General features: G+C 40.3%; 1 protein-coding gene across 3 annotated transcripts in view; it reads left to right on the forward strand.

Moving 5' to 3' along the window:
* Positions 1 to 26,425, forward strand: part of taok3a (TAO kinase 3a) — a 77,511-nt gene that overhangs the window by 49,539 nt on the left and 1,547 nt on the right. For all 3 annotated transcript variants that reach the window (XM_020636604.3, XM_065948090.1, XM_065948095.1), the window contains exons 7-20: positions 1,154 to 1,250; positions 1,714 to 1,827; positions 3,414 to 3,505; positions 3,750 to 3,843; positions 6,337 to 6,418; positions 10,196 to 10,363; positions 11,606 to 11,797; positions 13,215 to 13,352; positions 18,592 to 18,828; positions 20,083 to 20,211; positions 21,198 to 21,401; positions 22,021 to 22,260; positions 22,748 to 22,960; positions 23,365 to 23,547. In XM_020636604.3, the coding sequence (XP_020492260.1) occupies positions 1,154 to 1,250; positions 1,714 to 1,827; positions 3,414 to 3,505; positions 3,750 to 3,843; positions 6,337 to 6,418; positions 10,196 to 10,363; positions 11,606 to 11,797; positions 13,215 to 13,352; positions 18,592 to 18,828; positions 20,083 to 20,211; positions 21,198 to 21,401; positions 22,021 to 22,260; positions 22,748 to 22,960; positions 23,365 to 23,547 (2,183 nt within the window). The remainder of the gene's footprint in view (positions 1 to 1,153; positions 1,251 to 1,713; positions 1,828 to 3,413; positions 3,506 to 3,749; positions 3,844 to 6,336; positions 6,419 to 10,195; positions 10,364 to 11,605; positions 11,798 to 13,214; positions 13,353 to 18,591; positions 18,829 to 20,082; positions 20,212 to 21,197; positions 21,402 to 22,020; positions 22,261 to 22,747; positions 22,961 to 23,364; positions 23,548 to 26,425) is intronic.

The following is a 26,425-nucleotide window of genomic DNA, read 5'->3' on the forward strand; positions in this document are numbered from 1 at the left end:
CACAATTCCCAAGTTGTCAAACCACTCCTTCAAAGATCATCTAGTATTTGAGTATGGAGACACTGAAATACTACCAGAGCAAAACATTGAGAGAACCCCCCTTACAGCCATGAGGTTTGACATGCAGTAGTTTGTATTCTCTGCTAAATTTCCCATGACTTATCTCCAAGTGAGCTTCGAGATAAGTCACGATAACCCACAAAGAGTCTGTGTCTGTAGGTTTGAATTTATGACCTTGGTTCTTGAGGTTTAGCTATATTTTCTAGGTATGAGGAATTGCCTTCCACCAGATGGCTGCATTTCCAATTTAAACCCTCATGTTCTGTGGTTCATTCTGTGGATATTTGATTCTGCCATATCTGGGTGGTTTGAATTTAGTTTCAAGCTTGCCTACCGCTTCTAAAGGCCAAAGAACATCCTCCAGTATAAAATGCTTGACCTCCTTACTGTTTACCCTCCAAGCGTTCCTGACTTAAACCGTATGTGTTATTTTAGGCACCTATGTGTGTACTAGTCACTGACGCAGATTCACGGTCATGACAGTTGGCCTGTTTTTTTTTTTTTTTTTGGTGTTTTCTCTTGGCCTTTTTCTCAGTCATAGTTGTGCTGTGACCTTTCGCCAAGGCATGCACTCGCTCTGTTTCTGAAAACGGTCCACAGGGAGCGAATATCTAAACTGTGCTCTTGAGGCGCCAGTGGCCGCATGGTTAGTTTGTGTGCCCATAGTATAGAGGCTGTTTACCTCGAAGGGAGTGGCCCAGGTTTGAATCCGACCTGTGGATGGCTACTTTCCTGCATGTCATTCCCCACTTTTGCTCCCAGATTTACAACTCTATCCACTGTCCTGTCTCTCAAATAAAGATACAAAAAACCACAAATTAAATCTTTAAAAAAATCTGTGCTTCATATGGTAGATTCCTTGAGAATATGTTGTTGTGCTGTAGAAGCAGGACACTTTTAATACCAAGAATCTGATTATGTGTTTTAGTTACCAGGCCCTTGATCAGATAGGAGGTCCACACTACACAGCTATATGCTAAGGTTTATTTATGTTGTAGCCATTTTTTCTAGGACTACTATGATTCATTTTATAATGTATTCAAAGTGTTTAAAGAGTTTGAACTAAATTTCCCTTTATTTATTCCTCCACAAGTTCATAAGAAGCCGCTCCAAGAGATGGAAATTGCTGCCATTACCCACGGTGCCTTGTTAGGACTGGCTTACCTACATTCCCATAATATGATTCACAGGTGAGTCAGTTTGTTTCCTCAATCCAAACATTTCCCAACAGGACTTGAGCAAAAGCATGATAAGATGAGATGAGAGACACTCGTGTTCTCCCTTTATTGCAGGGGTTTCTCATTAAGCTGTAAAAGCTCACGTCTGTACTTACAATTTATCCTTCTCAAACATTACCGTGAGGAGGTAACAACCCTCCTGTCTCACTGGTGTCTACAGTATTATTGTATCTTTATAAGGCTGACAATATGATTAGCGTCTAATAAAGGCACCATATGAAGCCTTTTACTGTCCAACACTACTTATTGCATAAATGTAATGATATCTATGGTTTGTGACAATATGCATCACACTAGAGACCTGTATAATAAAATGGAAGTATAATGTCTTCGATATAATGGAGCGGAGAAGGTTTTTCTTGGCTGGTTTTCCAAAACTGTATGCTTTCTATGTTCCAACTCTCTCCTCATCCAGAGATGTGAAAGCTGGTAACATCCTGCTGACTGAGCTGGGTCAGGTCAAACTGGCCGACTTTGGCTCCGCCTCCATTGCCTCACCTGCCAACTCCTTTGTGGGAACACCTTATTGGTCAGTATTCACAAAATCAAGATATAATATGTTAGGTGACAACACAGGAATAAATCAGGAATCTGATATAGTTCTGATCAAAGTAGCTGCTTTCTTGCCATCTTTTTTTAAGTGCCTGAGTTCTGTTGTTGGAAAATTTCACCAAGTGTTGATTTTCTACACCTCATGTCAGTCTCCATAAATTATAGGTATTTTTGTTTGTTAAGTTCATGAGAAAATCAATGTAGGCTTTTCACTGTGAGAACAGGGTTGATCATTGATTCAGCAAGGTGCTGGAACTGACAAAACTTTCCCTCATTAAAACCATTAGTTTCACCCATCTGATGTTCTCCAGCAGTGACAGCAGTCCAAACATAGTGGATTGTTGTTTAGTAGTCCTGATATACAGTATATAAAAGGAATTTTCAACCCTTTGTCTAGATAACAAAAAGTAGGCAGCGAGAATAGGCCAGCAATGTTACATAGTTAAGTCGTTTTCACATATGCACGCCGGATAATATCTAGATAATTACAGGAGGACTTCTCCGGAGATTCTCCCGAACTAGCCGTTCACATATGCTCCTCACAGCGGGGGACTTTCCCTGTCAGAGGGGAGGGGGGGCGGGGGATTTCCTGAGGTAAGACGTGACGTAAATAAACAACGCAGAATTAGCGGCTGAAGCAACAGAGTCCACTACACGACGTTATAATGAGAATATCTGCCTTTATATCAATGCTATGTGTAATCCAATGGAATAACAACATCCACAAAAGAGAGGAGAACAACATACTGACCAACAGAAAACATCATGCAGTCGTTCGAGTTGAAATCTCCAGAGTATATGCTGCCGCGTTTAGACATCAGCTCACTCGGACTTTCCGCAGAAAAAATACTAGGGGTCTGGCCGGAGAAACTCCGGGTTAAGTCTGTGCGAAAAATGCGGCTGTTTGCGTTCACCTACAGCCTAAAGAACCTCCGGGAAGCCAAATCTCCGGAGTTTTTCAGGAGATTTCCGTATGTGTGAAAAGGGTTTATCTGTGAAAAGAGCCAGGTTTCTTAAGTTTATGTCTAATATTTTATGTAAAGAAGACCCTTTGTAGTTTGTCTCTAATACATAAATCATCAGCTCAACATTACTCAACATAATATTCCCTTACATACTCAGCTTTAATGCTGAATGAAAATCATCACAAAAACGGCTAGACCAGTGATGGACCCTCATCATCCCAAAAGCCAGCATCACACAACTATGGCTCACTTGTCTTACACACACACACACACACACACACACACACACACACACACACACACACACACACACACACACACACACACACACACACACACACACACACACACACACACACACACACACACACACACACACACACACACACACACACACAACAAGTTGTCACAGTCCACGTTTAGAGGGACATACACATTTTCTAAAAACTGAGCTGCTATCACAGCATAGCAGAGTCTTTAGAAGCTCTGAGAGGCTTAGCAGATTATAACATTTTTGTGGATTTTTCCCCATACTTAATAAACTCTGAGTGCATGTGTATATGAGTGTCTACATTTGCATGCCTCTCTCTATCCTCAGGATGGCCCCAGAAGTGATCCTAGCCATGGACGAGGGCCAGTACGAGGGGAAAGTTGATATCTGGTCCCTGGGGATCACATGTATTGAACTGGGTGAGCATGCCCAGAACTGCTTTTTAAAGGATGAATTTATAAACCAGTCAGAAGTTGAAGTCAGAAATTCAACAGCTTTAAGCTCGTGATAAATTAAACAAAAAGACAGAAAATCTTATTTTGTTCCTGCAAGCATTCAGGACTCTGAGTCTGACTCCTTGAATAGGGAGCTGATTGTTGATTGTGAAAACTCAGGCACTGAAACATCACTGTTCTCTGATTCTCCCATATTTTCTTATTTTAGCGGAGCGCAAACCGCCCTTGTTCAACATGAATGCCATGAGTGCCTTATATCACATCGCACAGAACGACTCTCCCACGCTACAGTCCAATGAGTGGTAAGTTTCAAAAACACCTCCTAAATGTTAACTTTGTGTCAGTTTCCATATTCCTTTTCTTAGACCTTTACTTAAAAAAAGCCAAATTTCTTTTGAATGCAGTTCACAGTGCGATCAGTTAAACCACAAAACGACAAAAATGTTATTTCAACTGAACTAAGAAATTGTCCACCAAAAAAAAAGTAAAACTGCTGCTACAATTCTTTCAGTCAATTGTGAAAATGTAAGCTTAATCCGATCAGGGCTCCATTAGGGTAAGACACCCGTGTGTTAATCTTCATGACCTGTGATCCCTGCAACAAGCGTTGTGTAAGGTCACACTTATTAAGTCTCTTATGTAATTACTGGGGAAACCTCCATCAAAGGAATACTGTATAAAGAACAACACCAGTCCTGAGTGGCTTTAATGTGTATATTATGTGTACTGTCTCAACATCAAAACAAGGAATTTGGATTATTCTAATATTGTTCTAGTGGTTAAATCACAAAGATGTTCTGTTTACCATACTAACTAGGATGTTTCTTTGTACACAGACACGGTGCTCCAAATGAATTATTGGAAAACAGCCTGCCTTTTGCATTTTTTACATGCTGCCTTCAGCCTCGCAGTTTATTATTGGAGCAACTAATAGATTCTCTAGAGACTGTCCTTCCAGACATCAAAAAACTTTAAGCAATTAAATTTAGGCCAGCAGGTTTAAAACAGCTCGTTGCTGTGTCTTTGCAGCACAACTCACATACAGTGTTGGAAGTACACCTTGTTTCAGTCTGAACTAGTTGTTCTATCAAAAAATAAGGTCTGTTTTCTCTGTTAAAGAAGCATATTATCAACATCATAAGTGTTCGTTCTGTTTGAAGGACTCCCTTTTAAAAGGATTCATTTTAATTTGAACAAGTTATTTTAATCACAGAGCATAAAACTGACTTTTTGCCTCACACTAGCTATCCATTTATTCATTTATTCTCCTTAAACCAGTAAATAATCCATGCACATATACAGTATACATTTATTTGGCTTGTAGATAACTACTCAATCTATGCATCACTATAAATTATATACCACTCTACTTACCTCATAATTAATTTACATGCACATGTACTCATATGAGCTGAAATAAGTAGAAAATTAGGTGAACATGTGCACACCAGAAAAGAAGATATATATTAAGCACTTAAAAGCTATTGAGTATATTAAGTGAAATGTGTTCCAAAATGTATATCAATAATGATATAAAGAGATAGAAGCAGGAAATTAGCAAGGCAGCAAATATTCCACAGTTGCCCTCATGTGTTAGCCACTGCTAACACATTGCATGTGAGGTGTGATTCTCCGGGCAGAAATAAAAGTTGTGAAATATTAACACGAAGTTTGATACTCTCTCTGTTTTTTACCCGTTGTGTGCTTCTTTCATGCTCTAACTACGATGGAATGAAGGTACAGTTCGCAGGCAGAGTCTTGTTTGTGTCAGCTTCTTGAATTGTCTTGCAAGAATTTATTTTGAAAGAATGCGTCTCCTCAGGAAAGCCAGGGTGAAAGTCTGAATTTTGTTCTCTACCTGCCTTCGAGCAGCCTGAAGGCATCTGTGGCCTTCCTGTGTCCTCCACACAAGCTTTCATTTAAAGAAAAACCTAAAAAAAAAAGAAAAGTTATCATGCATTCTGACAAAGTAAATAATTAGAAACAAGAGGTCTTCTACCTATAAAGGTCCATGGAGGAGGCCTGCTGTAATAATTAGCGTTCTTTGAAGTCATAGTGTTCAAGCGAGCGATTGTGTGGGGCGGTGCAGGGTTGTAGTATTTTTGGAGGAGCTCCAGCAGCCTGAGGCGTCGGCAACATCCCGCCAGATGAGACTAGTAGAGACATCAGCCTCATAGTGTAACTTCAGCACACATTCACAAGGACACACTGTACACACATTGGCATGACATTCAAACGCACTCGTGGACCTTTGCTAACCACATGGGACGCTAAATTCAGAGTATGAGGAGAAGCAAGGTGTAAAAAGGTCCACTATCTAACCCTAGAGTGATCCTGCATGTGTACTGTATATTGACTATAAGAATCTTGTATATCACCACAAAAAAATCATTTTTCTCTCATATCAGCAACCCATACACACAGCGTTGCACATTCTGTGTTATCATGAGTATATTTTTAGATCTTAGTCAGTGGCACAGTGCTCCCAAGCTCCAGTGGCCTATATTTATATTGCTCCACATATTTACATAATCCATATATGGTCTGTATGTAGGGCTACACTGAGAGATTACATTGGATCGTTGTGGTTTAATTCATTGATATGATAAACAAAGCAATTCATAAGAGATTACTTGTCACATAAAGCAGTTATTGACATTAAGCAAAGAAGGTGTGGCTCAAGGCAGCATGTCATTTAATGATCACTACCATTTCAGCAGAAGTTGTCCTTGTTTAAATATGTTTGACTGAGAAATTGTCATTGACCTTCATCCTCTCCCATCCTCTTTCCCCAGGTCTGACCCCTTCCGGAGCTTTGTCGACTACTGCCTACTGAAAATTCCTCAGGACAGACCTTCGTCAGGGGAGCTTCTACGAGTGAGTGGGCTCATTCCTTTGTAATCCCTCCAGCTGTGACCTCACTTCCTGTCTCAGTCAATCCCTCAGCCATGTGGGATGAGTCATTCCCACCCACCCTAGGCTCCCTAATACTCAAGAATATACACAGTCTCTTCCTAAAGCACTGTTGTTGAGAATGGCTTGTTCTTTCTCTCTATTTTTGTTTTTGCTATACCTCCACTTCTCGTGCTCAAAGGACTGTGTTTGCTGCTTTCACATCAGTTCTTTGATTAAAGTCCAACAGATATGGCGTTTTAAATATTTATACAGCAGTTACTCTGTGCCCCCCATGTTTGTTAGTTTTCTTTCCAGAAAAATTACAGATTAAGAAGCATTCATAAATTCATGATAAAAAGAGGAATTAAAGATGTTCTTGAAATGCAAGACAAGTATTTTGGAGGCAATTTGTGCCTTTACTGATTGTTTGATAGTGCAGCCATAAATGGAATGGGGTAGGGGGGCAGAGATAGGGAAGGACATGCAACAAGGGTCTCTGGCTGGACAGGAACTGTATACATCATGGTTCATGGTTGTTGTGTTGGATATTTTTTTTGGCCATCCTTCCCAAAAACCCATTGAATTTACGAGTTAATCCTTCCATGTTTATTGTGTTTCCCTGTAATTGAGGAGTTTATCTTTTTGTTTGTCTGACTGGCAGGTAATCCTATTGGCCTAAGAGTTTTATGTTCTCTGTGATCACGCTCAACAGTGCAGTAGCAGGAGTTTTCACACCTGTCTCACTTTAGGGAGGACAAAGGGAATGTGCAGACTTGGGCCAAGCGAAGTTACAGGGCTTTGGACTGTTGTGTGGAAAGAATCTGTTTTAGACTGGAATTCAGTCTTCCCAGCACCCCTGACCCAAATCCTGTCTAAAAGACCATTAAAGAGGGATAAGTACCAAACAGACTTTGGATCAGTGTCCAAGGGGCTTCTTCATAGTGAAGAGCTTGGGGGGCTGGGGTGTTAGCTTATGATTAATACCCCACTTTCTCTTCTCACACACAAGCACAAAATCACTTTCTTTCAGTACACACACACACACACACACACACACACACACACACAGAAACACAGAAACACAGAAACACACACAGACACACATCCCTCCAAGCTCTTTAAAGGGGAAATCAGGTCACTAATCTGGTGGCCTTGAGCTATCAGTATTCTGGCTTCAGGTTAGACACCCTCTCTCCATGTTAACCTCAGTAAGAGTAAAAGTAATTAAATACATGATGAAATAATAACCTTTTAATGAACTCCTACAATTACCCTAATTTAAGCAACAACTAAAAAATACTGTGTTAAACAGTCTTAAATGTATTTGGGTGTTGTTTGATTTTGGGTGTATTTTTTATTCCATACATTAACTTGACGTTATCTGTATGATAAATATGTATCTAAAGCCTTAAATACTAAGCTTAGCTTACCAATATGACTGCTTACAAGTGGAACAGCTAGCCTTCTTTGTGTTAAGGGGAATAATTTGCAGCTGCATCAGTGGATAAAGTAGGAAATCGGGAAGAGCGAGTGGGGAATGACATGCTGGAAAGAAGCCGTAGGTTGGACTTGAACCCTAGCCACTAGTTTGTAGGACTATAGACTATAGATATGGTGAATGATCTAAGTGCCAGTCCATGGGTACCCCTATACTTTTTTTAATAGAGATGACACAGTGACCTTAAAGGTGCTGATAGGTGAAGCTTGATTGTTTTGGACAGAGCAAGGCTAGTTATTTCCCTTCTCTCCTCTTCATGCTAAGCGAGTGCTGGTACCAGCTATTTATTTAATTGAATTGACATCAGAGTGCTATCTGATCCAACTCTCCATTAGAAAGAAAATATAGTTTTTTATCAAAACATTTCCATCTGTGGATTTTTACTACTGCCGCTGTAGCCTACCATAATTGCAGTAGAAGTAAAGTATAAAAAAGGTTGACAATAACTGCTAATATCCATTAACCTTATAAACTAAGAAGATTTAATGGAGTTACTGTAAGTCTCAAATGATTAATTTTTGATTCTGGCCTCAGTGTACACTTAGGAAATGCGGTGAGGTTGCTGTAGAAATGCTGTCACTTTTTCTTAACACTAACCTTACAATGACCAGAAGAATCCTGGTTGATGGGTCGGGGGTGGCCAACCACCCACACTCTGGTGTAGGACCGTCAGAAAACGGGACAAATCACTCTCATCTCTATTTTCAGAGTGTGATGTCACTCCCCCGTGTCCTGACTAACCCATTACACCAGCATCTGTCACATGGACAGGAAGGTGTGCAAAAAAAGAGAGTTGGAGATGCACCTAAAAATATACTTTTGCCCATTTTCTCTACACAATATGTATATTTTAGTCCTTTCCTCAAAGGTTGCATACATTTCAGCCTTTTGAGCACACAATATTTTATGAATGAGAGTGACTAAGAGGAGGTGTGTGAATATGAGAATGGTAGAGTGGGAGGAAGCACAGGGGAGAGAAGATGTGATTTGGGTTTATTTCTATTTCGAAACTGATGTCACACAATAATTTTTTAGAAGGAGCATAGATAGCAAAAAGTGCACATCATGACCTCATGTTTTTCCTGACCCCAACCACCTCTCCCCATCCTCTCTGACTCGCTGGTTATGTAACACAGATAAATAATTTCATGAACGCGATATGCCTCAAAACTCGACAAATTACACCTCCATCAAATTACAGAACGGTCGGTATCTTCCAAAAGAATAACTCAACACTCAGTAATTTGATTAAAAAAAACATTTGAATCAGTGAAGTGTAAAATTATAAAGGAAAATAACCTTGGAAAAAATTGTGGCCTTATTTTGTTATTTTCATCTTGTAAGGATTTCACTTTCTTTTCTAGACATATACTGCACAGTGTCACAGTCTACTTTGGCATCCTTTATATTTTGTGTCCCTAACATTATCACATAGTTTACCCGGTAAATATTGATTCTTTACAGGCAAATTATCCTTGAAGGCATTCTAGGAAACCAAGGAATATCCATATTAAAAGGACCAAAAGCTCTGTGAAATGAGCTTCATATTACTCAACGGTTGTTTTTTTCTTTTTATATTTTTAGTGAAGCTGCCATTAACTTTAAGTTCCTGCCAAGTAAAATCCGGTTATGGCATGAAAATGATTTTTTTTTTTCTGAAAATCAGTTTTATGGCCAATCTTACACATATCCCATGTGTACAGTGCACTATAGAATGAAGAGCACTTAGACTCCCAGTGCTGGCTGAGTAACCTAACAGCGCCCCCTTGTGATAGACACTGATGTAGTGCTCATTGAATTAATGCACCGGATACACTAAATGAGAGAAGTTGATGGTAATGCAGTCTTATAAATGAAAATAAGTTGACCTATAAACACTATTTACAAAATTTAAGAAAATCAGTCTTATACATTTAATAAAAACTTGAAGGTTCTGCAACAATTCATCATATTTATGGGTAATAACTTACCGTTCATCTTTCTAATGTCCTACATCATCTAGCAAACACAACAAAAAATTTCAAAAAATATATTTTTTTTGCTATTTATAATTTAGTTAATTAAAAATATTCCATGATATTGACATTGTTTTCCAGAGAACCCACAACAAGGAGTCCAATCCCTAGTGACAATATCACTATTTGGAACAAAAAGGGCTTAATATTAATTCATTCATATTACTATATAAAAAACCCTCCATTTTATCCTCTCTACATCAACATCTTACTAAGTTACTCACTTTGCTCCACTTCTCTCTCCAGCATGATTTTGTGCGAAGGGAACGATCGCCGCGTATTCTCATCGAGCTCATCCAGAGGACCAAGGATGCGGTGCGTGAGCTGGACAATCTGCAGTACCGCAAGATGAAGAAGATCCTCTACCAGGAGAAACACAATGGGCCCATGGGAGAGAGCCAAGAGGAGGAGGAGGTGGGAGAAATTTAATATAAAGATAGTGGGAGTTTAGAGAGAAATACACAAATAACACTGTATGGGAATTGTGAAGTTTGACAGGGGTAGCAGCAGATGTAGGTGAATGGAAAACAAGGAGTTAAAATCATGACACCATTAATTTCTTATTTTAAAGTTTTGTGGCAAACATTACAAGTACCTTACAAGTACCACAAGATTGTAAATATATACTAACAGCAGAAACAATCATCGTGCCAACTAGGACGGTTAAAAAAAGTAAATATTAATAATAACAAAGTAGTCAGTTTTAAAGTAATAATTAATGGACAAGGTAGTCTATTTACGAATGCAACAAACAGTTCTATTCAAACAACTTAATTAATCCACCTAACCCTAACCCTAACCCACTGATTTCTTGATGACAGCAGAGAAATTAACTCAGAAGAACATGTGGCAAAGTCCACATGCAGGATTCTTTGAGCTCAGATTCACAGCACAAAGGCTGGGGACAGAACTTTTATTTTCTCAAATGCTTCATTTTCACTTGGAGTAATGTTGATAGAACATGGATACGTAGTCGACGGCTGCTCACAGCAGTCCAGCGCTTAAACATCACAACAAACCTCTAACAGCCACAGTAGCCTGACATTGAGATGAAATGTCCCTTAGTTGACCTAGCTCTGAGGCAGCATGAACAGACATGGACAGCTAGCAGCCACAGCAGCAGTGTCATCCTACACCACAGGAAGAAAGTCAGAGCAGCCACCAGAACTCATAGCAATAAGAAGCAGCAGCAGGCTTTACTGTGGAAAAAACTGATAATAACATCCAAACATGGTATTTTACTGCATACTTAACTGTATTGTTTGCTGCACCTAAATGTTATTTAGATTTCTCTTAACTGTATCTATGGTGTAGACACAGTCAAGTTGCCTTCTAAATGGAGGGCATCTTAGCCAGAACAATATGCATTTACATGAGAACTGACATAGATGATAGAAACATACACAAGCTCATGACAACAATCAGAAGTGAGTTGTTTTTTTAGGATGAATAGGATTCTAATGTTATCCAGAGGTTATTGGTTATTTCCCCTGCATTGAGGTTAGGTTTGATGACACAATTTAGAGAGGCCTGTGTATGGAAGGGATAAAGGACAAAAGAGTCTACATATGATGATTTTCAACTGTGTATAATTTCTCTGTTTAATTGTGGTAGCATGTGTTTTTTAAATATATGTGTGTGAATGTTTTGTTGCAGGACAGTGAGGCAGCCAGCTGTAAGATGAACAGCCTGGGCAGCAACCACTCCATCCCCAGCACCTCTGTCAGCACAGGCAGCCAGAGCAGTAGCGTGAACAGCATGCAAGAGGTGCTGGAAGACAGCTGCTCCGACATGATGCACCCACAGGACTACAGCAGCACCCTGGAGTCCTCTCCACACACCAAGAAGGTAAAAAGTCTGGGGTGTAGGTTGATAAGGTTAGGATGCAGGCGGTAAGTGTTGAAGAGTATAAGGGCTCGAATTGTCAACATCTAAAAATCAGTGAACTTTTGGGTTCTCAAAATAAAAGAATAAGTACCCATTCATTGATCCCAAATATGTTCCCTTTAGTGCATTGTTAAAAAGGATTTAATTGAACATTATCAGTAATAATAAAGGATTACTTTTCATGTACGTATATTGGCTGTTCTTTCCCTTTTGCATACTAGTTTTTCCACAAAATCTTACAGTAGGGATGTCATAGTAGGATTCCAGCAGTTAATAAACTTGACAAAAACATTTTCACAGAACATACTGGAATTTCTACAAGAATGTATACAGTATATGGCAATCACAGTCAATACATCTGAATTGGATCTGAATCTGAATTGTCATGAGATTTGGTCAGGTTGTAATCTTGCAGTAGAAAACACTTACGGTACTATTATGCCATGAATCTATATTTTTAACAATTGTAGTCCTTAGTGAGTAAAAAAAACACATTCAACTAATAGAGTGTTATTTGTACAATGGTTTCCTTTCTGGAGTAATCACTGTGCACTCTGAAATCAAAAAGATGCATGGCTTTGTACTGGATTTCTATTACTGTTTTCAGTATGAAACCATGGAAACCATCAACACAGTCCTTACAGTTCGGCTGATAGCCTTAACTTTCTAACTAACACCGTTCACAATGTGAGAACAAAGGCTATGTACACATTTCAACAAGTGTCGCACACTCCCTATTTCCCCAATAACAGCCCTGTCATGCTGCACACATACAAACACACGGAGCCCACAGGTTAACACAATGCCTGACATTCTCACTGAATACCTCAAATGACTTAAAAATGAACAACGAGAGGGCTGTCACTGATGTATCACTCTTTTTCCTCATCTGCTCTTTGTATTTTGACAGTGGCTGAATAAGGATGTCACTTCATGAACAGATAGACAATGTGTTGCTACAAGTTCATGGGCTGAGCTGAGAACAAAGAGTGACACACGTTTTCAAATGCTGATGAAGTTCCCTGTTCACATGAATTAACTCTTTGGTCTCCTGCCATAAACCGAGGGATTGAGCTTTAACATTTCATCTTGATTTTTAAGTGATTACAGTCCACACAGTTTTACCAAATGCTGAGGATTCCTTCTAAAACAGATTTCATAAGATTCAAATGGGGGGGGGGGGGGGGGGGGGTTGATTTTTAAAATGTAATCAAAGATGTTGAAGCAGTTTAAACACTGATACAGTTATTCTGTAAGTTAAAAGAATTGCATTTTTCACTTCACTTCATCTGATTTTATAGTAAAAGAAGACAGCTGTCTGTCTCTATGTATTACTAGTATATCTTAAATGCTTTCTACATGTGTTTGTTTCATACAGGACCCTCAGTACAACTGGGATGATGGGATCCATAGGGATCTAAGGTCTGGGCTGAGGCCAGCTTCCTCCGACAAGAGCAGCCAGGCCCAAAACTACAAGAACCAGGGACGCTTTGCCACGATAAAATCAGCCTCACTGGTAAGATTGACAAAATCTCTCCTTTTTTCTAACCTTTTTTTTTTCTTCCAAAAAACAAGCCCCTCAGGGGTTTCAAGATCAATCATTTGTGGAAGATTCACCCTAAAAGCTGTGTTACTTTGAAAGCCAAAAACACAAAAACAACTTTTTGCAGACGCCAACATCTTTCAGAGTGTTTTGTTTACACCAGAGTGGCACGCGGGGGCACATAAGGGGCATTCATTTTTGCTAAAATCTGTCTGAGAGTGCCAGTCAAAAGGCTGGTTGTGATTTAGTGTAATGTGTTAACCCCAAAGAAGGGCGATGAAGATCTGTGTGCAAACCAACTTGTTTTATTTTTTTCTATTAAATATGAAAGCTGGACTGTATTTCTTTTTGGACTGTAGTTTGGCAAAAATCTATAATCATTGTTTTTGTTTTTTCATCAGTCCTTTCTTTGGTATAAGCCTGTTTCTGGCTCTGCTCTCCAGTTTGGTCCCTTTCTCTGCTTCAGATTTTTGTTTCTCTGCGGTCCTACCTCTGCTTCACCTCACTTCTTTTGTTTTCTCCTCTTTTACTACGCTTCACATTACCACTCCCCTCCCTCCGCCATCTCCTTTATTTCCTCCTCTCCTGCACTTGACAATACATCATGCTTAGATCTTACTCAATATTCTGTGTTGAAGGGGGTGGATTTCTCTCTCTCTGTCGGTCTCTTTCCTTGTCTCTCTTTCTCTCTCTCCCTCCCTGTCTGTTGTCATGGAAACCAGTTCTAGTAACTTGTAAGTAGTTGTGTTGCTGTGTGTAAGTGTATATGAGAGTATACCTGTTTACCCATCCATGACCGGTTGGTTGTAATTGTGAGTTCTTCCTGCTGCCAGGTCTTAAACCGGACATGAGAGAACATGAGAAAAAAGATGTTTGTTTATGTGTGTGGTCAAGGACAGTATAAGGACACAGATGCACCCACACAGAGTGTAACACACTGAGGGCTGTAATTTGTGTTTGTTTATGGACCACAGGTGTCCTTTATGTGTTGTTGCACACTACTTGATATTTGGCTCATCTCAGGAGTTTCATACTCAGGTTTATAGTGCTACAATTCAATAAAAGTTTGAAGGTTTGAAATAAACATCCCACCTGGCTAAACCTGGTTATCATTATGTCAGACATGTAGACTGTGTAAAACATGGACATGGGGCATAGAGAGGAGTGCAGCATCAGTCTGCATTAAGATTCATCTGAGCTCCTGTTGCTAACACACAATGATCAACAGAGATGATGTGTTTTAACTTCACTCCAGACGCAGGATTTGTTGTTTCAGTCGCCATACAATAATTATCTCATTGTTTTCTAACCAAGGTAGATCCTAACAACACTAAACCAGGAAGAACAAGCTCACTACTAGTATGGCTCATGTACGACTCCCATAGCATTTTAAATTGCTACACCAAGCATTCTTATCTCTAGAACCAGGTACATACTTGGGAAAGAGATTGAAGTACTACTGACATAGTGGGTTGATAATTAGCCTGCCACATCCTTTGACTTTTCCACATACCTTTGTACAATTACATGTAGTATCAACTGTTATCTTTGCATTCATCATCTGTTGAAATATTCTTTTAGCAAAACTACTCTGAATGCAAATGCCATTGCCATTTTTCTGGTTAGCTTACTAGTGTTTCATTAACTTTAAAGTACTTCTGTTGATGCTTTAATAGGCATTTGCATTTAACAATAATAATCTTTATGTAACCTATATTTCATGCTCTTTTGTAAAAATTTGATTTTACTGTGCTGTAAATGTGGAGCAATCTGGCACTAGAATATCCTTTACGATTGCTCAAATGGATTTAATCTTACCTTGTTTACGAAAGTGTTTGTTCTGCTGACGAGCCTTAGTTGCTGGTCAGAGAACAGGGGTTGCAGGACATGTAACCTTAACCAAAAGCACACAAAGAGCTCTGTACCCAGTGCCTACAACTCGCATACATTTGATCTAATAAGAAAAATCATCTTCCCTATTCCTAGCCTTCAATTTATTTTCCAATCTGTTATCTATCTTTTCTAAGAATCATTAAAGCATCGTTGAAATATTGTCAGTACACACACTAGAGTTTAGGCTCAGTCATTTTGTTCTGTGACTTGCTGTGGATTAAAGTTAAACTGAAATGCCTCAGATGTAAGCAGCTGAGGTGGCTCGAACTGTGAAGGCAGCTCTTTGTAAGTGAGTGTTTGTCTGTCTTGAAAAGAGGCACAGTCGTGTAAACCTCAGTATCTGTGCCGTGTGATATCGCCAGTCCTGCCTGCCGGCGCTGAGAGGGATGACATCATCTTTTTCTGCCGAGTGCAGACGTCCTCAGATTGGCCTCGACTCGCTTAGACTGGAATCAGCAGGTAGACAAAGAGAGACAGAGGGAAGAACACAGGGTCCAGATGGAGAGGGCTGATGAATCGAAAGGAGATGGAGAGAGGAAGGTGGAAAACAGGAAAAGAGAGATAAACAAGAAGAAGGAATTAAAAATGAGGAAAAAATATCAAAAATGATCCTTGTAAAATCTAAGTATGAAAATTCCGCAATTGAAAAAGTAGCTCATATTTCAAAAACACAAGGGGGAGATCAGTGATGGAGAGAGATTTTAAAGGATTAAAGCATGAATTAAATTAAATTAGCGTGACACAGACAACAGATATCAGGGGATGAGAGGGACAGATAGGCTAACAGAGGTGAGACAAAAGAGCAGTGCAGATTGAAATCTGGACAGGCAAAGAAGGACAAACAGGATGGCGAGAAGAAAAAAGGGTGATGGGCTTGTCTCCCAGAGGTTAAATGAAGCAATGAGTCCAATCTGATGTAGAAGTGATAAAGAGCAGAAGGAAAGGCTTAATTCTGAAGAAGACAGACAATGTGAAGAGGAAAGGGGGGAAAAAAGGAAAAGACAGAAAATAAGATAAAAGGAGGAGGAAAATGTATCTATGGGGAAAGGAAGGATGAAAGCGGGAGCAAATGTGGGATGTAGGAAGCATTCGAGAGGGAGGGCTGGGGTTATTATAGGTCAGATGAAGTAACAGACTCAAGCGTGAGGCTGTTTGAGAGACAACACGAAAATATTTCACCACATCTGCAGCTCTGCTCTTCCTCAGCTCTCACTTGCAGATTGTAACCTGACAGCCTGTGAACCTTTCAACATCAACAACAAAGCAGAAGATTACAGTTTAAGAAACCTAAAAATATTCACCTTACATCACCCTGACCCTTCTTTATTGGAAAGGGTCAAAGCTTATTACTCATAAATGTTAATAAACCAGATGCACCTCTTGTGAATTTGCATCTCCTTTAAAGGCTCAAACAAACATACAAGAGTACAGAACCACTCACATTAGGGCACACAGGAAAACAGGATACTAAAAAGGAGTCTGTAGAGGCTTTTTGCTTCCTCTGTTTACCGAAATGACTTCACCATATGTTACTTTACACCTGTAGCAACATTGAAAGCACAGCTAGTCTTCCTCTTCCATCTCACAGCTGACAAAGAGCTGGATCAAGCCTAAGAAAGAACATTACAGTGCTGCTCTCTTCTCATAAGGACGTCTGCTATATGTTAAAAGAGCAGCTGACTGGTGTTGTGCTTTTGTTTTTTTCAACATAATTTGCTTCAAGTCATTTATCTCTTGGTTGCTTTTATGCTCCTTTTTTTAATTACAGCGCTTTGCGATTTGCTGTTAATTCAACAGAAATAAAAATGCAAGAAAACAAACATATTTGTTTTTGCACTAATCAGCCATAAAACCTCCTGTAGTATTTCATCATGTCCTCTCAGTAAACAACTAACATTTCTTCCACCTTGATCCAAAAAATAAGCAGAATAATTAGCTGGCTGATTATGGCTGAGCTCAGTGAAACACATTCACCTTTAGCCTGCATGCCCCCCCCCCCCCCCCCCCCCCCATCCCCCTCCCTCCCTGAATATGATCTCCTTCCAGTCCCTAGGCCTTGTGTGAAAGAGGCCGTCACATGACGTGACTTGGCCCTTTGTGGCAGCATGCAGGGTGCCAGCGAAGCGAGTGACTTGGATTGGAAGCTGCTGTTACAGTGGGGTATTGATTCAGCACAGATTAAGGAAAAGGGGGGCCTCAGTCTCCACCTATTTCCAAAGAAAATCTCCCCTCCCCATTATTACCTGTAGGTGCTCCCATTTTACCTCTGATTATTTTTTTTTTTTTTCTTTTACCCTTAACTCTCTCCCAGCCACTCTCCATCTGCTGTTTCTCCTTTGCAATCACCTCCCCCTCTGCCTGCTCCACTTGGAACCCCCCCCTTAACTTCTCTCACTCTTTCTCAATGAGGTATTCATGTGACCCACCTGCTGTCCGCCGCTTAGCGTTAGCCCGACTAAAGAGCAGCTCTGTGCTCTTGTTGGCCCGCGCCGTCGGCCTGCCTCATTCACAGTTCACACGCCTGTCTCGCCCGCTGCATGCCCAGGGCGCGAACCAAGGAAAGGGAGGGCTTAGTGGGGGGGAGGGGGGTCATCGTCCAGTAAGGGTGGGGTCTCAGGGGTGGCATCGGCGTGCAGACCGGGTTCTGCCGCGCATAGGATGCTGCACAAGGTTCCTGGATGCTGGTGCACTTGGCTAAAGTTGCCATCATGTTTGGCCTGAGGAGTTCAGGTGGAAGTTATGAGAAGATGCGGAGCGAGTACCAACTAGATGTGGAGAACCCTTTCAGTCTTGAGGTTGGTTTATTCGTTTAAGAGTTTGTTTAAAAATGGGTAACATTGCTGTTGAGACATGCCACATGTCTTTAAATCCTTGTTTTGTTTTTTTTAATATTGTTTTTAAACTTTGTCTCATTCCATCAACTCAACCACAGATATGGACGATTAGGTGGACGATTAGGTGTTGTGCTCTGGTCAGATGAAAGAGCTTTTGTTTGGCTCCAGTTTAACAAAATCCAAAGGGACTTCTTTATTTGAGGTCTCTTTTTCCCATGACATAATCAAACTTCTTTCTTGCCTCTGTAAAACTTGTGTTGCTGTATCAATGCTGTTATTGAACTGAAATTATTGTTGTTGTTCTTTTTCATTTCTTCTCTCTTATTAATATTGCCTTGCAAATTGTTTTACAAAGGGAAGGGAAAGTAAAGCACCTTTATTTTATTCTCTGTAATTCTTGCATATGCTTTTAAAGACATGGTTTTAATTTGATCAAACCATCAGATCTGGCTGTGTTCCGACTCCTAACTTCTCTTCGTCCACAGGTGACCAAGCAGATCCACGAGCATGAGCAGGAAAATGAGCTGCGGGAGCAGATGTCGGGCTACAAGCGCATGCGGCGGCAGCACCAGAAGCAGCTGATTGCCCTGGAGAACAAGCTGAAGGCCGAGATGGACGAGCACCGGCTAAAGTTGCAGAAGGAGGTGGAGACGCAAGCCAACAATGCCTACATCGAGCTGGAGAAGCTGGCCAAACGCCATGCGGGGCACACCGAGAAGGAGGTGGGATATGCAAGGGGCTGAGGGGGGCTTACAGGACATGATTGGAAATGCATGACGGGATGCATAAGAACAGTAACCTCTAAGTTTTTTCCCAGATGATCAAGCTGACCTACATGTAACAGGCAACAGTTGTCTGGGGGGATAAGGTGTACTTTGGAAAAACAGGGGAGGACATGACGTTTGATTGTATAACTGCAGTAGGAAAGCCTGTTGAAAAGTTTGACTGTTCAAAATATGTTTTTAACCATGAATCAGCAGTTTTAGTTTTACCTTGAATAATTAGGAAAGTTTTGACTTGACACACCGCTGTCAACCAATGATAGAAACATGGGATGAAAGACAAGGGCAGAAATGCGTCACAGGATCTCATGCTCTGAAAAAACAAGCTGCATATCTCTGTGATTAGCAGGCAGCATGCCGAACCTGTCGGGGAGATAGTGTGTCTGTTCATATACAATCGACCAGCACACACACATAAACAGTAACATAAACAACATTTCACATGAGGGGGCACGTTACTCAGATAAACAAAGCGATATATCAATAGACGAGATATTGACTTCCATCACTAGAATGACCATTGGTTGGAAAATAGATTGTTTCATGAATTAAATCTCCTGCTTTTTTAACTTTATCAAAAACAGCTCAAATACTGAAAAGAAAATCAAACCCTCTTATGTGAACTGGACATTAAACAGACTTTAACCAGTAATGGCATTTTAAATACTACAGACCTGAATGTGCTCGTATTTTTATTTTCTTAAATTAAATGTGAGAATATCTTTATATCTGACTTTAGCTACATCATTTAATCACAAAACAACTTGCAAACACTCATTCAGTTTCTGAGTAAACATGAGGCTTCAGGTGGAATCTGATCATTACTTCTGTTGATGATTTATCCTCAGATATAATGTTATCTATTGAACATTTTGTGTAGATAAATTGCTTGTAGTTCCACAAGGAAAAAAAAGGTGTTAAGGGTATCAGGATAATAAAGCTAGAAAAAAAGATATTCTTCATGGACAAACTGTAACGAGAAAAACGTTTCATAACTGTCTAAAACAATTTCTTATGGTACACTATCTGAGAAATGAATGTGATTCATGGCAGATAATATTGTATTTATGAATTGTCTATCATACAAACGTAGGTATTATAGTGGTGAGCGCCTGGCTTGTTATCAGTTAAGCAATCCATGCTAAGCTGACAGCCTCTCGTCTTTGTTCTTCTCCTGTCTTGTGATTCCTGCAGATGAAGACAGCGTTGACGGATGAGAAGAAGTTCCAGCAGCAGATCGTGACCCAGCAGAAGAAGGAGCTGACCACCTTCCTGGATAACCAAAAGAAACAGTACAAACTCTGCAAGGAGAAGATTAAGGAGGTGTGCTATGTTTGTTGGTTTCTTTTTTTGTCCTCCTCCTTTGAACGCCTCTCCCTATCGCGTATTACACATGAGGTCCTGTATGCTGTTTACTGTTGAATCAGCCCTCCTCCACACAACATGCACATTTAGTACCCCCTGAAATGGTTTTCGATGAGATGTGTTGAATCACTCAGTCTACTCACTATGTTCCTACACATGTATATACGGAAAAACAAGGGAAATACCACACATCTTTAGTTTGTACAATGTGCATTTGTGTGCTTCCACAACCTTAAAATGGAGAGAGAAGGCTCATGTGGGCTGCAAGCGTGATGCACTGTGTTTTCAGTGACTAGATAAGTGACTAAAATTAGGTCAGCGCAGTTAAAAGAAAGCATTGCTGGCAGGGAGAGATATTTCCCACCAACTGAGGGCTACAACGGAATCAGACACCACAGAGAGGGGATCAGGCTCATGTGTTAAGTGCATTAGCTGGAGTTGTAGATTACCTTAAAGCCCATGAAAGAGAAGTCATACTGAGGAGGGATAGATGTGGCTGAATTTTTTTTTTTTGTCAACCCTCCTCTGGCTATAATAATAGTGTGATCAGTAGTGTGAAACAGAAGGTCAAATTGAGTGTTGTACGCTCTTACTGCAAACACAAAATATTGTGAACACGCGTGTTTTATTGAGGCATTTATGGATGCATTATATCACATTGGAAGCATGCATTTAAATACATTGTTTGGACATTTTATACTTGTGAAAAATATATTTGCACACCCCACATATTCACTGATTCAGACTTAAATCTCAAACTATAGAGTTCCTTACCAGCTGCCCCTAATGAATAATCCAAATGTACAAGTCATAGACTAGACAAACTGACATTCACTTTAACAGATAAAGTACTCATAATGTCACACATTTCCATCAGTCAAGCTTAAATTAACAGATAAACAGGCTAACGTTTTCCTCTACTTTCAAACGTTGTTTCTTCTCAGGAGATGAACGAGGACCATAGCACACCCAAGAAGGAGAAGCAGGAGCGTCTGTCCAAGCACAAGGAGAACATGCAACATTCCCAGGCCGAGGAGGAGGCTCACCTCCTCGGCCAGCAAAGGGTTTTCTACGACAGGAACTGCCGCGGCTTCAAGCGCAAATTCATGATCAAGAGGCACGACGTGGAGCAGGAACAGATCCGAGAGGTGCGGAGCATGTACATCACATGCAATTAAATATTTAATAGTCTAAAAGCATTTTTTAAGGACATTGTTATTAATTAAATGTTAATTGTCCAGCTCAAGTTAACCAACCCGTATACTGTATGTCATATTCAAGAATTGACCCCTTTTTTATTTGGTAATTTTTTGTGATGATGGTGTAAACAGGCCCAACAAGATTATAAAACAAAAGAAGTCTTTGTCAGCAAACTGCAGTGTTTTTTCCTCATAATTACGCCCATTGTTCCTTACATCTGTGAGGTGCTCCCTATTAACTATAAGAAGATTATTGCAGAGTAAAGCAAGGCAACAATGTCATAATCTGAAAAGCTGTTGTGCAAATCTGACAAATTATTAGAAGCTTCAAAAGCTGTCTTTAGGAAAATACACAATTTTCTGAGTCACGTTTTTGTGTTTTATAGATAGTTATATTGTTTTAGTAGATACAAGAATGAAGTGCTTGCATGAAAACATGAGTACACACGATTTAGTGTTGTGGTATGTATTGTTTTCTTAGCTGTCCAAAAAGGCATTCAAAACAAGCTAAATAAATGTATCAATAGCACCCCACTGTATGTCATCCCCTCTCCTCCTCCACCCTCAGGAGCTGAACAAGAAGAAGACCCAGAAAGAGATGGAGCACGCCATGCTGATCCGCCATGACGAGTCTATGCAGGAGCTGGAGCACCGGCAGCTGAAGAACCTGCAGAAGCTGCGGATGGACTTGATCCGCCTGCAGCACCAGACGGAGCTAGAGAACCAGATCGAGTACAACAACCGGCGGGAGCGTGAACTCCATCGCAAACATGTGCTGGAGCTCCGGCAGCAGCCCAAGAACCTCAAAGTGAGTTCACAAAGTATCAGTCTAAGGTTCTTATCTAAGATTTTAAGAATAAAGGTGCTGGAAAATGCAGGGTGCATACACCTTTTTGGATTTCTTTTGTTTCAATACCTATTTTTAAAATTCTACTTGTGTATTTGAAATGCTAAATTGGTTCAACCTCTAAGATGGTGCAAGCCATGAGCAACATCCTTAATGTTTGGAAGATTTTGATAAAACACTGATGCAAGATGGATGTAAGAAATTAATTTGAAAAAGAAACTGTGCTAGCACATAAGAAGTGAGTCATCCCTGAATGTCATATCCGTTTGATTTGCTTTAGAGGATGATGAAGACGAGAACTTTTCTCCGAGGTTATTTTAAACCTTAAACCTGAGCAGCAAAATCCTTAAAGCACGCCTAAAAAAGGAAAGGAAACTTGTAAGTTTTTATTCAATAACATCTTTATCATTCCTCATTGTTTTTTGTCTGTCTCTGTCCCCTTCACCAGGCTCTGGAGCTGCAGATAAAGAAGCAGTTTCAGGACACATGTAAGGTCCAGACCAAGCAGTACAAGGCCCTGCGCCACCACCAGATGGAAGTTACGCCCAAGGCCGACCACAAGACAGTGCTCAAGGCCCTGAAGGATGAGCAGACACGCAAGCTGGCCATCCTGGCTGAGCAATATGAGCAGAGCATCAATGAGATGATGGCCTCACAGGCAGTGAGTGGAGGGACATTAATGTGATGTTTTTGTTATTTCTGAACAATATTTTTTTGACAATTTTAAAGATAGAAAATGTTCAATGTACATTTCAATTCAATTACTTCTCTTTGTCAACCCTCATGTCTTAATCAAACCTCTAACCCATCCTCCAACTCCTCCCTTTCCACTGTATGTCCTTGTTGCCCTTCCACTTTCCTCCTTTTCCTTCCTCACCACCTCCCCTCCCCTCCTTTCTGTCCTGTCTGTCTCTATTCCCTCTTTCTCCTCTCTCTCTCTCTCCCTCTGTGTATCTTATCAATGTACCCCCATCATCAACCACTCAATCTATCTACTATCTCTCTCTCTCTCTGTCTCTTTGTACCCCCCTCTCCCACGTTGCGGTCCATGGTCGGCTGTGTCAGCTGCGTCTGGATGAGGCCCAGGAAGCCGAGTGCCAGGCCCTGAGGCAGCAGCTGCAGCAGGAGATGGAGCTGCTCAATGCCTACCAGAGCAAGATCAAGATGCAGACCGAGGCCCAGCATGAACGTGAGCTGCAGAAGTTGGAGCAGAAGGTGTCACTGCGCCGGGCCCACCTGGAACAAAAGGTATGGTGAAAGAAACACTCGTCATTCATTCGATTTATTTCAATGCTCTGGCATCTTAAATGAAATACAGTGAAGTTAGTGTTTCCAAGTGTCCACAATAGAAGGAACTAGTCCTGAATAATTGAAGTAAAGCTCCTTAAAAAAAACTTGTCCAATAGCTGAAAATTGGTTTGTTAGTTACATTTGACAAATGTTATAGTTAAGAGCTCCAGTCCTTGAACTCAGCAAAGTTGAATTCAAACTTCTTCATGCACAGTTTCTGTAAGTCCCCTTTTGACAAAGAAATTTACAAAAATCTGCTAGCCAAGGCTCCACAAGAACTTGTATATTTGAATAGTTGACTTGTTTAAAATATGTATTCTATTGAGTCATTTACAAGGCACAGTCATTCAGTTAGCAGCTTTGTATCTAGTTGCTAAAAGTGTTTGAGGCTTTCCATCAGCTGAAATGCAACTTCATGACTACCTTTGTGGAGAGACTTTGCATATTCCCTATTTGTACGATACATCATGTATATTTCCTCTCTATAACAGCAGACTTTCTGCCACTTGCCATTTGGCAAGTATAGATTGTCATAAAAATGTCACAGTCTTGATATTGTAACCAACTGATCAGTGATGGAGAAGCCATTCACAAGATCTCTAGTCATGAACAATTATAAAATGAAAAAATTCACAACATGAAGCATACACACACACACACACACACACACACACACACACACACACACACACACACACACACACACACACACACACACACACACACACACACACACACACACACACACACACACACACACACACACACACACACACACGTGGTAATGAGTAGAAATACAAACAGTGCAGCAGCTTTTTTTGAGCACATCCTGATGCTCAAGCAGACAGGCCTGGATACACATTTGCATCCACCTCAGCAGGCAGTGCAGGCGTCGAAAAGCGACCAAGACAGACAGTAAGGAGTTCACACAGACACACACAGATTTCCCTCGCCACAGGTGGTGATGACAGTGGTATGCCTTATTCCTGCAGGGAGCAGACAGCCATTTCTCTCCCACACACTCCTAATGCTGCTCAAATCTCTACAAGACTATTGTTTCCTTATTAGAGCATTTTTGGCATAGTAATACATTTATAATAAGAAACTATTAATACAGAACTGTTATTCAGTGTCATAAATATGTTGTATGTGTCAAGTCTAAATTGTCATTCAAACTTCTGACAATTTGTGGCATTTGTTTTGAATTTATTGACTATATCATTTAAGAAGTGACTTACTTTCAAGCCTTCCTAAATGTATGTTTTTCACAGTTGTGTCCCTCTGAAATGTGTTGCATGGCATAGAATGAGATGAATTGTTATGTGGTAATTCAGACTACCTGTCATGCATTGGAACATCATGTGATAAGATTGGAAACTTGCAGATACGCCTCCTTCCAACGTGACTGACGTCATTGACACAGTCTAGTAGACAGCACTCCGACAACAAAGGAAGAGACGTTTGAAATGCCGCCCTGATCCAGTTCCACGGCTCATTCCACTGGTGTCTGGAATGAGCCGTGGTGGTCTGCCACCATCTACTGGCTACACCCAGAACTGCACAGGGACTGGGATGATGTCATGTTTTTCAGAAGCACTATTGTCCTCAGGTTCGGTTCATGGTCAAAGTCTGGAGTTTTCTGTGCATGCTCAGTAGTTGGCCAGATTGCCGTATTGCGCCATGCAGTGCTTTGTCTGCACCTGTGGATGTGTGTACCGAGTCAATGTGAGAGCTCAGCTCGAAGAGCAGCCGACACAACCTCTGCAGACGCAAACTTAACAAAATCACACCTTAACAATAAAAAACAATGCACTTTAAAATGCTTAATTTACAAGGGAATGCCAAATCTTCCATTTTTAGGAATATAACATAGCTGTTAAGACTTTGCAAAAACGTTATGAAAAGCTCTTCAGTGTTATGAAAAGCCTTACAATGAATACAGCATTTGAAAAGGTTACAGTGTGACTCATCTCTGTTTCAGTCTTCACTTATCAACACTGCAAAGCTTTTCTCTTTTCTGTGTTTAGATCCAGCAAATGCAAACAAGAGATTAACAATAAAAAAAGGTTATTCCCATTCACACTGAAAGTCCTTACACACCTCTGATACATATCTACAGATGTTCAAAATATCATTCAGTGGACTTCTTCTCTGAGACATGATCCAAAGAAAGTACTGGAGCACACAAATCACTTAAGGCAAATTTATTTAGGTGCAAAGGACTAACGTTTCGATGCACTGCGTCTGTGATTTGTGTGCTTTCTTTGTATCCACTCGGACAGAAGCAGTCTACTGAATGATATTTTGAACATCTAAGGGTTTCCTTCTACTTTGCACATATCTACTAATGTTTTTACTCATTTGCATGATTAGACCTCTCCTTCATTACCGTGATGGCTTGTCCGGACTAAGCTTGATTGACGTCTTCCCTTCACTGTCCTGTTGATCTAAAGATAAAGATAAAGATAAACTTTATTGATCCCCCATGGGGGGAATTTTATAAGACAAGAGAACTTCAAATGATAGTGTTGTTAATGGTATAATTATTTGTGAAGTGGAAAAAACTCTGACACATCGTCAGTGCTTAACACTGAAACATTAATCAGCGATTCAAATAACAAATGACAGTCTCACTTAACATGTCTCATCAAGCACTTTGAACTAAGACCAGTAGAAAGAAAACATGGAAACTTAAAGTTTGTATAAAATATAACTTAATCTACAAAATCCCTTACAGTAAAGCCAACTCATCTACAACTGATATCAAATCTTAATTGTTAGAAATGGACTAATCTGAAGTCTATTTTATGGCAGCAGGAAAAGGGCAATAATGAGG

Source organism: Labrus bergylta, chromosome 2 (genome assembly GCF_963930695.1).
Source record: "Labrus bergylta chromosome 2, fLabBer1.1, whole genome shotgun sequence".
Taxonomy (NCBI): Eukaryota; Metazoa; Chordata; class Actinopteri; order Labriformes; family Labridae; genus Labrus; species Labrus bergylta.